General features: G+C 49.4%; 1 protein-coding gene across 3 annotated transcripts in view; it reads right to left on the bottom strand.

Annotated features, from left to right (window-relative positions):
• LOC144128350 (uncharacterized) overlaps positions 1–14308 on the bottom strand; it is a 421731-nt gene extending 407423 nt beyond the window's left edge. Inside the window, exon 1 of one of the 3 annotated variants that reach the window (XM_077661689.1) lies at positions 13708–14308. In XM_077661689.1, coding sequence (XP_077517815.1) covers positions 13708–13968 — 261 coding nt within the window. In that variant the 5' untranslated portion in view covers positions 13969–14308. The remainder of the gene's footprint in view (positions 1–13707) is intronic. The other 2 variants (XM_077661691.1, XM_077661690.1) reach the window with 2 other exon arrangements.
• Positions 14309–14510: the final 202 nt, after the last annotated feature.

Raw genomic sequence — 14510 nt, 5'->3', positions numbered from 1 at the left:
ACAACGGACTACTTTTATATCGCGGAGGAATTCTGTGCGGCGGTCCTGAATGTGGGCGGAGCTTCACTGCAGACTTAAGTTGTACCCGACTATGGACCTCCTGCATGTTTGTAAACAAACGGGGTGGCGCTGCAGTCGCTAGCGAGCTCGTGGTAGGCAAAAGGTCGGGGAGTGGCGTCGCGGATAGGTGTTGTGCGCGGGTTTTCAAGGCTTGGAGGCGCGTTTCCAGTTTCTGCGAATCATAGCAATGGTCGATGCTTCCAACTTAGTAATTTGTCGAAGTACACGAGCTCGCGTTATCCACGTGCGGCTTATAAAGAGAAATAGTTTGCCACTCGGTATTGTATATATGGTTAGTAGTAAACATGTAGAAAGCGTTCCTGCCGTTTATTTATGCGCTAGGCATTGAATAAAACAAGTTTTGACACTCTGCACTAGCCGGAATGATTTTACTTCGGGACAGTAGTGAGGGGAAGTGCTGGCGTTGTTTCGTCGGAGCAGACATGCGCTCATCGTCTGCTGACATACGTACGTGTCGCGCTGCGCGAAAAGTGGGGACAGCGTCGTGTCCCCGATCTCCTGTCTCGCTTAGCGCTGTTTTTAGCCGCATGACCACGCACCAGCCAGGCCGACTTGTCCTCTTGTTAAGCTGGTCGATTTGATGAAAATTTTTGATTTCTAGAATTATTTTCTTTCCTAGCCCTGAAGTCTAGTTTCGTGACGAAAAATTATAGCAAAATATTGAGTACAAATTTATAAATTACGCTTTTTAGAAGTGTGGTCGTCAAAAATTGTGAGGTAATTTCTTTGATTTCAGTGCCGCATTTCTTTGACCAAAGCGAAAGCGAAGATGTCATAAACGAGGGAATAAACTTTAAGGTTCGTTTTCTGACCTCTCACATTTTCTTCGACTGGATCACTCACCTTCGTAATTCGCATGAAAATCAAATGATTCCATTTGTCGCAAACTATTCCTGAGACGTTGAGGAGCGTAATAAATCTCTCGATTTTTTCCCTACACGTGCAGTATTGTGTTAGTTATTTTTTGTAAGAAACGTTTTCATGTAACTATGCATGCATAAGTACTGATCATATAGAAAAAGAACTAATCGCGTCATCATACAGAACAGGGCTTTATGCACATGCTGGCATAAAAAAACTGTGCACTATCTACTACATTATTTGAGACCTAGCTTGGGGGGACTTGACGACGGTGTTAATTATAATTACCCAGAACTCCACCAGGTATAGCTATAAATAAAAGGAATGACTGAAACTAGCGTAGGAATTTCATATTTGCACCAAGTTTAGTTACATATCGCATGCATGAATAACGAAAACACTTTTCATGCCGCGTCCCCTCTCAATCTCGCCACGTGTCTGTTAGTAGCAAGCCTGCGGCTGCTTCTTTCCAAACAAGCTTCGCGATCATGTATTACCTCATGAAACATGACACATGCATGATGCAATGAAAAAGCATATGGCGTTTAGCACACTTAAGGTACGCTATTCTAAGCCCACGAACGCGACCGCGCAAGATTGACACAACTTTCCAGGCTTCTTTCTGCTCGAATGAAATAATTACGTCGTCATATCAAGAAACAGTTTCAAGTAAATATTAAATGTCACAAAACGCGCCATTTAAACATGGTGTGCTATTAACAAAAAAACGCATTCCTTGGGGGCGAGTGAACCTGTCGGCGCCCCGTGCACTCCGGCTCAAGGTGATAATTACGTGTGCAGCTACATATGTCTTTTTTTCCTTGAGCAATTAATTATCAGCCTACTATCCTGAAGTTCAGGTGAATGAACGGAGTAACTTGCATGCTATTAAGTGCATTGAGTGGCAGTGCCTATCGACTCCCAGACTTCGCGCTTTACTACCGTTGCCCAATGCCTGTTAGCCAGTTTCCGAATGCGGCATTTATGCGCGAGAAACCTATCGAGGCTTATTTAATATTTTTATGCTACTACGCGGATCCAGCAGTGACGCAGCTGGTCAATACATGCTGCTTCTGCAGTCCACAGGCTTGAAGCAGCCGCCGGTAGCTGCGGCAGCTGCGGTAGGCACGGGAAAGCGGAACCTGTTTTGCCTACCATGCGAAAGTCGCTGCTGACATCAGCGCCACCGCATCTTCGTGACGTCGCGGGGTGAAGGAGGTCCATAGGTGTCGGCTTAAAATTCCGTGGGCTTAATTCTCCGTTTCGTGGAGCTGGCGTGTCCGCGGCAATAGAGATCCATTGCTCTCGATTTACAGCGTATGCGCCATTAGCGGCTGTGTGAATGCGTTTATTACAAGGTGTGATAATAAACGGTGTAATGATATATATATATATATATATATATATATATATATATATATATATATATATATATATATATATATATATATATATATATATATATATATATATATATATATATATATATATATATATATATATACACACGCCGTGTATATGGTATGATTACCGTATTTTCACGATATAATCTTGTTTACAAACGGCAAAATATGGGCTGCGTAGGTTGGAACTATGTTAAAAAAATGAAATGAGTGGTATGCCTGGGTGTGAGCGATATCATGCAAGAGGTTATCGGTAACAGACTTAGCATTCAGATACTACCTGAGGAAACACAAAAAAGAAGAACAAGCTCAAGCAGACACGAAGAAAAAATATGATGAAGCAAAAGCTTCTTTACCATCTATGCCATATCTCTGAAACATGTGTTTCGCCGTCAGAGGGGAGATTAGAATTTGTCCTTCGCATCATTTCACAACAATCTTTCCTCACTTTCGTTGGGGTGTACTGTGATCCAGTGTGTAGTAAAAATTCACGATCTCCACGAGGGTTTTCATGAACGACTATCTGGGCAAAATTTTACTATTTATTTTTGTTTTGTTTTCGCGCCGGCACTTCGAAATGAATAGAAAATATCAGGCCTTGCGACATCGGAGAGGAAGCAAATTAGCGGCCTCTGTGAATTCATGACGTGCATATTTCATGACTTAAGCAGCTCACAGTCGAGAGGCTTAATAAGGATTCTCGTAGTCGATCCTTCTATGCAAGGTTTTCTTTTTTCATTTATTTTTATTCAGATCAAAGACGAGAGGCTGGGGCCTGATAGAGGCAACGACCACCTTTTTGCACACACGCAAAAAAAGAGAGCAATAGAGCTGACGACAAGAATTTGTAGAAAAAACAACGGTGCACCTAAATTCCTCCGTGGATAAGCGAGATTTTACGTACGAAAACCAGGCTGAAGTCCATTTTTTTTTAACTAAAAAAAGTCCTAGAAATACATGGTTCAAACAGGACCCCCCCATGACTCATAACTCCGCGGCACCGTACTCAGCAGGACAGCATCGCTATATTAAAGCTACCGAGGCTCTCTACAGGGGTTCGACTTTGTCGATCGAGCTACAGCGATCCTTTGCTTGAACAAATCGCTCCTACGAGTGACGAGTGGAGTCAATATTTAGTTTAATGCAAGATTTGGAAAGCCATAAGCGCGTAAGTGTGCGCGACTGCTACTAATTATATATAATTAGTTGCGCTCCTCTGATAACCAAGCAGGTGAATTCTCAATCAACAACACGGTATCATTTTAACAAATCGGGCAATGTTAAGTGACAAGCGGTTGCGACAAGCACCGCTGTCCACTTAGCTTAAGTACGGGACAGTCGGTAAAGGAGCCTTTTTGCGAGAGGCGTTACGACAGTTAGCTGGCTGAAAACGCGAGATTTACGAGCCCGCTCAGAGAGAGAGAGAGAAAATGAAGTAGTTATTCACGGTGCTGTCTCTTTACGGTCCACTACAATTTAAGTGTGTCGGAAGAAACTGGGTATGATACTACGGCATGCTTTTCACAAGCGTACTTTAGCCTACAGCCGGCGCCAACAGAGGGTCCCTGATGACGCTGTCGTCCCGTTTCCCGCTTCACTCTATACTGCAGGCGGTTCGGTCGTCTGGTCTTCTGGTTCTGCTGTGGTCGTCGACGGAAATATTCTGCGAAAAGCGCGCGCACTTCTCTATTGCAAACTTGTGAGTTCACGCGCCTATTGTGCGCACATGCTGGCCGCGCAAATTGAATATGGCGCAGTGCAGTCTCGCTGCTACGTGTGAAATTAGACCGACGGACAACACTATTTCTTTCGAGGCATGCTTTGAGCGCTGCAGTGAGCGCCCTGAAGGCAAATAATGTGAAGCGTGCGACCAGGGCGATGCCAGCAGCAGCAGCCGCCGCCATTGAGTGGAAGGGCTTTTACGGTCCTCCGCGCTTGAACGGGGCCGACCAGAGGCAGCGGATGATACCGCCGCGACTGCGCCTCCGGCGGCTCTTGTCTGGCCAGAGACTGCTGCAGCGTGCACTGCGTCTGCAACGGCCAAATCGCGTTTAGCCAAGTGTGTGTGCGTAGGCCACCGTCCAAGCGCTCCCCGAATCGTCCGACGCAGTCTGCACCGGCAGCAGTATTTTCCTTCTCTTTAGCTCGGCCGGCGTCCTGGCTCCACGATGGGCCCTTATAACGCGCCGCGTCAGCTATATCGTGGCGTCCGCTACGCGCGCGCCTGAGAAGAGCCCATTGATTCCCCCGCGGGCGCCGCCGCACTCTTGACAACGGCCGCACTTAAGGGTTTTGCTTGTTCTGCCTCCTCCACGCGTCTTTATCCCCCACTCACTATACTGGCCGCGAAGCCTGTGAACGGTTGGTTAGCTGTGAGCGAGGAACTACAGAGGCGTCAAGGTTTTGGTTGTGTTCTCTGTTCTTCGCATTGCCTACGGCTGATTGAGGGGGAATATGTCTTTAAGGCTGTAAGGATGGTAATCTGTGTTGGTAGATCGATTGGTTGTGCGTGTGAAACTTGCTCATTGGCGCGCTCCGTCGGCGTAATTTGGGCTGCGAGGAATGCAGTAGCGTCCCTGGAACGCGCGCTCATTTGCTGCTTGCGTGCAGGTGACTCGCGCAGGCTTCGTTACCATCGCGCAGTCGCGTTTGTTAGGTGATCTCGTATAATAGCACGTGGAAGATTCAGTGCGCCGTCTACGCGCAAAGAAGTAAGGGGAACGAACAACAGCGCTTTTTGATCCCATCTCGGTTCAGCCGACCTCGGCTTAATGAGTCGGTTTAAACGTGGACGTTCGAAGAAAGAGGCGGACATATACACGGAAACATGCAACGATTACCAAAACAGCATGCTGTAATTGCCGCGCTGGGGAGTTTTTCAGGCACTCTTTTTCCTCAGTGTATGAAGAAAGTAGCAGCTTATGCAAGCCATTCCGGGGTAGTCCACAGTCTATACTTATGCACTCACATATAGTTTCCTCTCCAATAACCACCGCGATAGGTTAGTGGCTTTGGCGTTCGGCTGCTGATCGCGAGGTCGTGAGGCGAAATCCCGGCCGGCTAAATTTTGGTGGAGGCGAAATACAAAAGAGCGTGCAATGCCAGCGCACGTTAAAGAATCCCAGGTGGTCTGATTACATTAAACAGGTGCCCTCCAGTACCGCGTTTCTCATAGCTCTTGTGTTAGGGACATTACCCCCCCCCCCCCCCCCCCAACATACAATTGCACTTCCACCACTCTGATATCCCACGAATCCTTAAATAAATTATTTCTCATTTATGCCTAGCACTGTGGAGGAGCCGTCGTTATCGGAAGATTATTAATTTTGAAACGGCTTGACTACCGCAGTCAGACGAACACTACAGAGAAGGCAGATCTAATGGAGAATAAAAATGTTCACCAGAGATAAGCTGCCGTCATCTTTTTGGTCATAAATGAATAGGTGCTGGGAACATATGCCGGTATACCATCCGTTTCTCGACCAAGGTGAATGTATCGATGCCAGCTGTGTTCCATAGCCTGCCCAGATATCTCCAACACAAAATGCGTAGGCTATTAAATAGATGCGTGTTACAACTAAACTGGGAGCATTTAAAAACAGTACCTCCGAACATGACGTTATAGTTACGTAAGAACCGAAAATAACATGTATTGCTCACGTTGCAAGAGACGAGAAATACAAAGTCTTTAACGTTCGATTACAAACTACTCGTCGGGCTATTTGTCGGCTTCAGACCGTTGTGTTCGTTCGGTAAAACTGAGCTAAGGGAATAAAGAAATAGGCAAATGAGGACGAGTGAATCAGCCCAAAATTCGGTCACATTCTCTTCAGCGCGCCCTATGGTTTCGTGCTGCGCGCCCCACCATTGTTTGCGCTGAATGACGCCACTGTACCTCCTCCAAACTTTTCACGCATCTCAGCCGCTCGAGTGCCTTAACCGGACAAACTCCGGAAATCGCTTTACTCATCACGTTATGCTTCCGGCAGGAAGGCAACCGTAAGTGGGCCAAGCGTGGGACTGACACCTCTCTTAAAAGCCCGAAGGACGCCCGCGGACGCGATGACAAAGCTTTGCGCCGCAAAGCGGTCATCAGCCGGCGGGCGCACCGTTATTGACGGCTAGCGCGGGCCAAGCTAACGCGCCAACTCAAGGCAACCCTCGCCTTCACCCCTTCTCTCCCCCTTCATCTCTTACGGCCTCCTTAAGAGTCTTTACTCTCGCAACACTTCTATACTAACGGAATTTACTGGGAGAGGAGGAAACGTCAAAGAGGTAAGCGGGCGTAATGCCCCGATTCCACTCGAAAAAAAAAAAAAGACGCAAGAAAACTTGGCAGCAAAGCGCGGCATTGCAAAGGGGCCGCTTTGTTTGTCGACTACGCGCGCCTCTTCACTCAGAGAGAGAGAGAGTGAGAAAGTGGGGAGAGAGAGAGAGACGAGCGAGAGAGAGAAACTATTGTCTCCATCTGCAAGCCTCGCCGCCAAACGCTCCCTTTTCCCTTCCCTTCGAATCTCTCCCCACCTCCTCTTGTACGAGATCTTTCTCCCCCCCAACACCTCGAAGCGGCCGGAAAACCGCTGCCCTGGCGCTGAGCTCGACCCGTAGTCGCCGACGCCGCCGCCGCCGCCGTATTGTGTTCCTCAAATGGCCGATTATGAACACCAGCAGGCGCTGGAGGAGCCAAGCAGCGGTGAAGCCAGCTGCCTTCCTCGCTGCTGATGTGAGGAGGAGGAGGAGGAGGAGAAGGTGGGAAGAGGAAAACGCCCACGCAGCACTTTTTGGACGAGTTTGAGCGCTACCTCCCCTCCCTCCGAGGGCCGCGCCGCGATCGCGCGGGATGGAGCGCCGGCGCTGGCGGCCACCCGATGAGTGATGGCACCCTGGCCAGCCGCACGCTTTGTGCTTCGCTAACTGTTCTGTGCAGCGTATGTTGCAACTACAGAGGCGGCGCAGACGTGTGAGTGGTCGGTTGCGCTCTTAGGAGATGGTCTCAGCGCTTGGTTCTGACTATAATTTCCGGAAGGCAGGCCTGACTTTGGAGACCAAAGAGTCTAGACCTTGTTCTTGCGGAAGCGTTGTTTTGAAGTCTGGAGTGACCGAGTTTATTCCCCTCCCCCCCCCCCCCCCCCGCGCTAACGCATCCTTATGTTTCACCTACTATATCCCAAACTGCGTGCCCGCTGCAGTTCACTGTAACAATGAACGCAACAATGAAGTAACGTAACAATGAAGCAAGAAACTGGATGGTGGCAGGGTTGTCAGCGCCACGAATTCTCTCTTGCTGAAGGTCGCCTTTCTTGCTTTATACCAGGTACTATAGACTTTTCTCCTGTTCTTCAGTGAGGTTCATACCCTATACTCCCAAAGAGCATGGTTAGCGGTTGGTTTGGTTTGCCCTCCACATCTGATGGCACTTAACGACGTAACCTCTCTAATTTAATGACAGGTATGGACGTCCTATTGTACGTTCGACTAAGGCGTCCGAATTCCTGCTTTGCCTCGGGAAGACAATGCACTGATTTCTTTAGTTTGGGTCACTGCACCGGGAAGCTTCCATGACTGCTGAGTCGCTTGCAAACATCATTCTATAGCTCCGTCGGGCACGCGTAGAGATATTGTCCCTGAAATGTCCTCTATTTAAAATGTTAACCGCACGATTAAACTGAAGTCAACCATGGGCATTACGATGCTAGCAGCCAGATACCAGAACCACATTTGAAGAACCCACGAGGCCGTGCTTTCGACAAAAATAAGCCAACATTTTTTTCATCACAGCCACACGTTACAGCATATAAGCGCCTGTACACAATTGCATTTTTTTTTTGTTAGTTAACCAGTTCATATGCGGTACACTCTAAGGACACAGTTGTCTTAAATGTTAAATACGCCCGCATCCGCGCGTCTGAAGCGCTGCACCGTACTTGTCGGACGGTGCGGGTTGAGAAAGAGAGAGAGCAGGCGAAGTAGGCGGGGGAGAGATCGACCTGACGATGGCGGCGAGCGCGTGACGGAAGACCCTTTTCTTCGACCTTCTTCCTTCCCTCCGATCCCTTCGCGGCGATGGGAGGAAAGGAAACGGATGGGACGAGAGCGCTAAATGTCGCAGCCTTTTCTTTCCCATTAGCGTAGGCAGCCGGGCTTTCCGGGCCATGACAGAGGAGGCCTCGCTGGTTAAAAGCGCAATCGCGGCTATAACGCGATCTCTTTGCGAAAGGGAAATGGGGGGCATGGGAAAACGAATAAGGGTCGCGGCGGTAGACGGGAGAGAAGGGCGGGGGAGAGAAATTGGAGGCGCCGCGAGGGAACTCGTAGACGAGAGGTTTGATTGAAAATTATTGTGGCCGCACCCCCCTCGTAATGCGATCGCGGCGCTATTGCCCCGTGTGGCTCTGTTTTCATCTCGTCGAGTCGGCGGACGTGTTCGCCCTAATTTCGTTTACGGTTTAACCTCCGACTGCACACTCAGCCCCCCCCCCCCCCCCCCCGCCCCTTCCGGCTCCCTCTAGCGTGTTGTATCTTTTGTCCTAAGCCCACCTTTTCTTCCATTTTTTTTGTTTGCTCCGAGATTGGATGTGTTTTTCCTCTTTCTGAATTCTGCGCCAGCTTCATGACGACTATGGCGGTTTTTCAGTCCGAGCCGTTTTGGGAAACGCAGCTGGGAAAGACGAGAACGCTTTTCGGCGAAAAACATCCGATATAAGCATACGCAGAACCAGCGGCTGGCACAGTTGCTATTTTTGAAACGCAAACGCTCTGGCATATGTGAGAGGCAGAATCCGTGACTTGTCGCTTGACACGTGCCGGAATAAAAGGCCTTCGTCGGGCTTCGGTGCAAACGGCCGACCTGTCTCCAGAGCGTTTATATACGGTTAGCGGGACTTTCCTGTTAGTTCATTTCTCCTTTTTATTTTGCCTCCATCCCGCTGACGTGTTTGAGACAATTTCGGAGGCGCTTACATCGTCACTAGCCGTTGCATGTAGGAAGTAATTCTTCTTTAAAGTTGGTTAATGTTTTCGCTCTAAGTGCATTTCGATGAAGGGGAAATACGGAAGCGTTCATGCGCCGGGATTTCGGTGCGCGTTAAAATTCCTTAGCTGGTTGAAATTAATACCAAGCTCGCTGCTATCTTGCACAACGTAGTTCAACAGTTGACTTAGCATGATAATATCCAGCCGAATAATCAATCTAATTGTTTTTTCGGTGTTCTTGAATCGTTCTGTAGGGCCATATCAAGCTTTCTCGGGCAAAAATTTTGAAAATTAGAAAATTGTAAGACACTGTTATAGAAAAATTGAAGGCAATGGTCCATTATTCTGAAATGTAGCGAAACCTTTCTTTTAAAGTGTTTCCAGCGATCGTATCGAACAGTTAAGACTGCCATAGAAAACCAATGCGGAACGCTTTTGACGATAGCAAAACGTGCTAGAAAAAAAATAATATAGGGGACTACCATCGGGTGATCTGCGGATATATTGATTGTTGTAGTGAAATCCTGCATTATATGAACAAAATTGCCTTCATAAACGGTTTGCCGCTCAAAAATGTTTTTGCAAAGAATTGCTGGCTATGCATCTGCCGTCAGTATGCCGTACGCAGAACTCGTCTCAATATGGCACATGCGCAAAGCTCCTGCATTCTTCCTCAAAGAACCGCTTCTATAGAAACTGATGCGCAGTCTATACCCACACTCGGTTTCGAATCTTCGACTTGATCCTCTATCCGTCACCACGGGGGACCCCCAGACGACGACGGTGCGTCGGATAACCGGACTACTAAGCCTTCTCCCCGCACCCCCTTGTTGCGCGTTGAGTAGGCAGACCCCTGGAAACAATGGTGTCCGTCGTTCGCCATGCCGCGGCTTACGTTACCCACGGCACACGTACAGCTCCCAGGGGCTGCAGGCAGTGTTGGCCGCGTCTTACGAAAGAGGAGCTCAATTTGGCAGCGCTCCGGCATGCAGGACAGAGACAGCGGTGTCCTCTGCCCCCCCCCCCCCCCTCCCCCCCCCCCCCAACCGCCCTTTCCATCCGTTTTGTGCGCCTCAGGTGACATGCGGGATATGGCTGATGACATGCAGAGACGCGTACGCGGCCACCACCACCGCCCTCTGTCGCGTGAGTCACTTGTTGAGACGTGACTCATGGACGGTGGGTGGAAGGCGGGCGGTGAAGAGGGCCACCGCTGGCGTGATCTCCTCACCACCCACGCCATAACCAAAGAGGGCATCACAATGGATTGGTAATCCTGAGGTGGCGCGTTGACGTCCGCGGGGCGCTCGGGTTTCTGCTAATAGGGAAAGACTGCAGGCTGATGACTGGCGGGCTGGGATAAGAAGGGCGTCCTGCGCCGCTGACGATGGGCAGTGGTATTAACGGGACAGGTTAAGAACACAAATTCCAAGACAAAAAAAAAGTAACTATAGAAAGGGGCTGGTTAGGAAAAGAAAGAGAGTGGCGCCCTCTTTATGAATGCTCGGTAACGCTTTTGTGTTGCTTTGCCAATCTCGCATTACTCCCATCGGTAATGCACTCTGCGATCTCGTGGAAAGGTTCTGCATGCCGAACTTGGTTTAAAAGCTTATTTCTCTATAACCTTACGTCGATCATATGTAGGTTGCTAATCTTGACAACAAACTTACAAGTTGCCTGCTTTGTAACAGCAATGGTCGTTACTTCATTGCTGCTTAAGGAGCGTCCATGAATATGGGCGCACAATACGGGCGGTGTGACTTTTGTAGGTTCAGTAGCTACTAGGAGGCCAACACGAAAGCGGGCTCTGCCATTTTTTGAATCATCTAAAAGTGTAATGACTGGGGAGCGGCAAAAGCAAGTGTAATTCAAGTTTTTTTTAACGTTCTCACAGCTGGTGTGGTTTTCCACGCGGGCAACTTTGATAGTTACCTTCTCCATTTGCTGGCGATTAATCATCACCGTAGTAATTACCTCTTGGCCTTGCGTGATGCGTCGGGCAGGTTAGAGCCGTATCTATACAACTTCGCTTCCTTGTCTGTGGCTCGTCTCATGCTGTTCGTCACGACCTCTTAGTTGAGGAAGCCTGTCCGCTTAAAGCACTCAGCAGGTTTTTAAAACGTTCCACTAAACACCAAAATGTCTCGAAAGATGAGGACGAGGGTTCACTTAACCTGACACAACCTAATGGGTGCCATAAAAGCTACATTATATGGCTTAGAAACAAACCCTACATCTTGGTTACCTTTGTCAAATACGGTACGTTTTAGATCTTGTCCTTGCGGTAACGCTATAGTCGTGTGGCGGTAATCAAAATTTCCACAATTTCAGCTAATTTCAGTTTTTCTGCACCGTTACTGGAGATAAATGAAGCAGCGGCTGTTACTATATTTTCTAGAATAGTTACGAATGCAGGCAGCACATTGGGAGCGCGCCCAATATTTAAATGCTCACGCTCTCTGTGTGAAAGATTTCACACCGTTTTAAGTTAGCTCCAGCTAATGTGGACATTAGCGAAAAATCAGGATAGTAAAACGATATGCTCGTAGATGTTTGTTCACGATAAATCAGCTCGCTATTCGCTAATGCTGTCTCAGCGTTTCTTGTGGCCGCACTTGTCAGAAAATCCAAATTTGTCTCTATGGCTTTCCCGAATGTCGGCGATCTCAGAATATCGCGAAACAAAAGCATTGTCATTCGAAGTCTTTATTTCGCTGCTCTGTCACGTGCACACTATGGGAGGACCGTGCATTTCTTCGTTGTCGCCAAGAACGGCCGCCGGTTAATAATAGACCTATCTGCTGCATTTGCGGATCGCGTGGTCCTGAGACTTCTTTCCCCGACTGTACAACTCTGCTCGAATTCCTCAGGATGGCGTGTTGGACACCGCATATATATACCTATTTGAACTGCACTTACCGATAACTGCCGTGGCCCGGTACGGTGGCTGGTAATAAATACCATTACTCTGACATCTAGAGGCCGCTAGTTGTTTCCGAAACCCAACCTATACGCATGAGTCCTGAGTGAGTCTCTGACACATATGTTCGGGCTGTCCAACAGCGCTATCGTAAACAAGTTTAGTTTCGCCAGCCGCATGTTAAGTCGCAGGGCTTTGGAGCGAGCGCTTCACTGCATAGCACACGCCAAGGCGCGCACTGTCTGGCAGGAAAGCGCGCCTTTGATAGCAGTTTTCCAGATAACCAATCACTTTCTTATGCGGGCCCCTTGCGAAACATGCGCCATACAAAGCTGAAAATGCGAAAAGTACCAGGAAAAAAAAAGAAAAAGGTTTAGTCCATAGCCAAGAAATACATTTTTTTTCTCTTTGTGCATTTATGCGCCTAGATGGAAAGTACTCAGAAGGAAAGAAAAGGAAAGTTCTCCACCACAATTGGGTGAGTAACCGTTGATTGCATGCTACTAAAGCGCTCCCTCTCATATTACTTGGAGCTGAACACGAGACGATCGCCAATTTCACAGCTTGATTTATTCCACGACAACTTAATCCAAGCTCTCGTTTGAGGGATTACGTTTACTAGCTAACGGTGGAATTGCGTTAGGCTCGGGGCACCGCAGGTGGCAGATTATATTTCCGAGGCCCCTGCATTTCCGGCGAGGTGTAAAAAATAAAAATAGAGAAAGGGAAACGGCCTCAACGGGAAAATCCCCGCGCCGACGTTGCAACGACGCCCGCACCGCGAAGCAACATCTGTCGTGCAAAACCACACCAAACAACGCAAGGCGTCGCTTTGCTGTGGCGGATTTCGTCATAACATCGGCGCCTAGATATGGAGGGTTTCAGCTGTTGCACTTGTTTGCCGCCTTTTGTTTGTGTTTATTTATAAAGTGCCGCTTGCCTTACCGCGCGCGCACCGCTTATAGCGTATTTGTTAACCCCGGAAAGCCTGCTCTGTTTGTGTATAGTAACTGAGACGGCAATAACAAACCTTAGCGAGGCGCAAGAGACGTGCTATCAGTCCTCACAATGCGACGAAACCCGGCAGTTATTGTAGTCATTGTGAACGAAACTTTCATTGTTGCTTTCAACAAAAATGCCAGAGACCGTTAAATTTTCTGCATTCATGTGTTACTCTACGCAGTCGAATCCAAATGTCCAAGTTCATCTTAAAACTGAGACTTTGAACAACGTCATGGAGATCAGACAGATGCGGAAAATTGTAGACTCTTTTTCCTTAATATGCCTATGAACGGAAAGATAAGGTAATTCAACATCCGCTACAACGACGTTTCTTGAACACGTCACTCATGCGGACGCTTAGTTTCGCGAGGCCAGTGTTGAGATAGTTTCCAAAAACAAGTCAGCGCCTCAGCCTGTGCAGATACCCGGACGAACAGCACGCGTAGCTAGTACACGGACTGAACTCACCGTTATCTCGTAGTAGGCGTGCTGGGCGGGGCCCCCGGACGGCGGTACCCTGGACGTGGTCATGCTCCGGGTATCCGATAGGGCAATCACCGAAGCCGGCATCGGTCCATCGTAGCCGACGCCGGCCCCCGACACGGCGTACGAGGGCGACAGGGTGCTGCCGTGCACCGTCCAGATTGCCGGCGAAGGCAGCGTCGACGACGTCGCGTACGACGCCGCGCGACCCACCGGCGGCGGCTCGCACGCTCCCACGCGGGCCATCACGCCGCGCGTGCCAAACTGCTGAGCGCGCTCCAGAATGAACGCTCTGCCGTCCGCTTCTCCGCACACACGCACTCTCCTGCTGCTCAGTCGCTGCTACTCGGCACCGCGGTCATCTGCGGCCGAAACACCGCGCACACACACACTCGCGAGCACGGTCAAAACCGAAACTCACGTGTAGACGCTGTTGACACGCAGGGGCGAAAAGCGCGCGCGCGGGGTTATCCGTTCACATGGAGCACGACGAACGGTCCGCCGGCGGCGTCTGTTCACATCCGTAACGCGCGCGCGCTGGCGAGCTCCACCACGCTGCGAACGCAAGAAGCGACGCTGGAGTTGTGAAGACCGGGCGAACGGCCGCCACTCGCCATCCTACCGCCGCCACCTGCTTCTTCCTGCCCTGGGGGGGAGAGACAGGGGAAAGGGGAAGGAGAGACGCGCGGCGAGCGCGGCGCGAAAAAACGTTGCGCCAATAGCGGTTCAACTCCCTTCCTCCACTGACGAATAGGAGTGCGAGTTTCGGTTTCGCTTGGGTGGCGCTC

The sequence above is a fragment of the Amblyomma americanum genome, chromosome 4 (genome assembly GCF_052857255.1).
Source record: "Amblyomma americanum isolate KBUSLIRL-KWMA chromosome 4, ASM5285725v1, whole genome shotgun sequence".
Taxonomy (NCBI): domain Eukaryota; kingdom Metazoa; phylum Arthropoda; class Arachnida; order Ixodida; family Ixodidae; genus Amblyomma; species Amblyomma americanum.
Note: the sequence above shows the minus strand (reverse complement) of the source record. Positions and strands in the feature narration are given on the sequence as shown.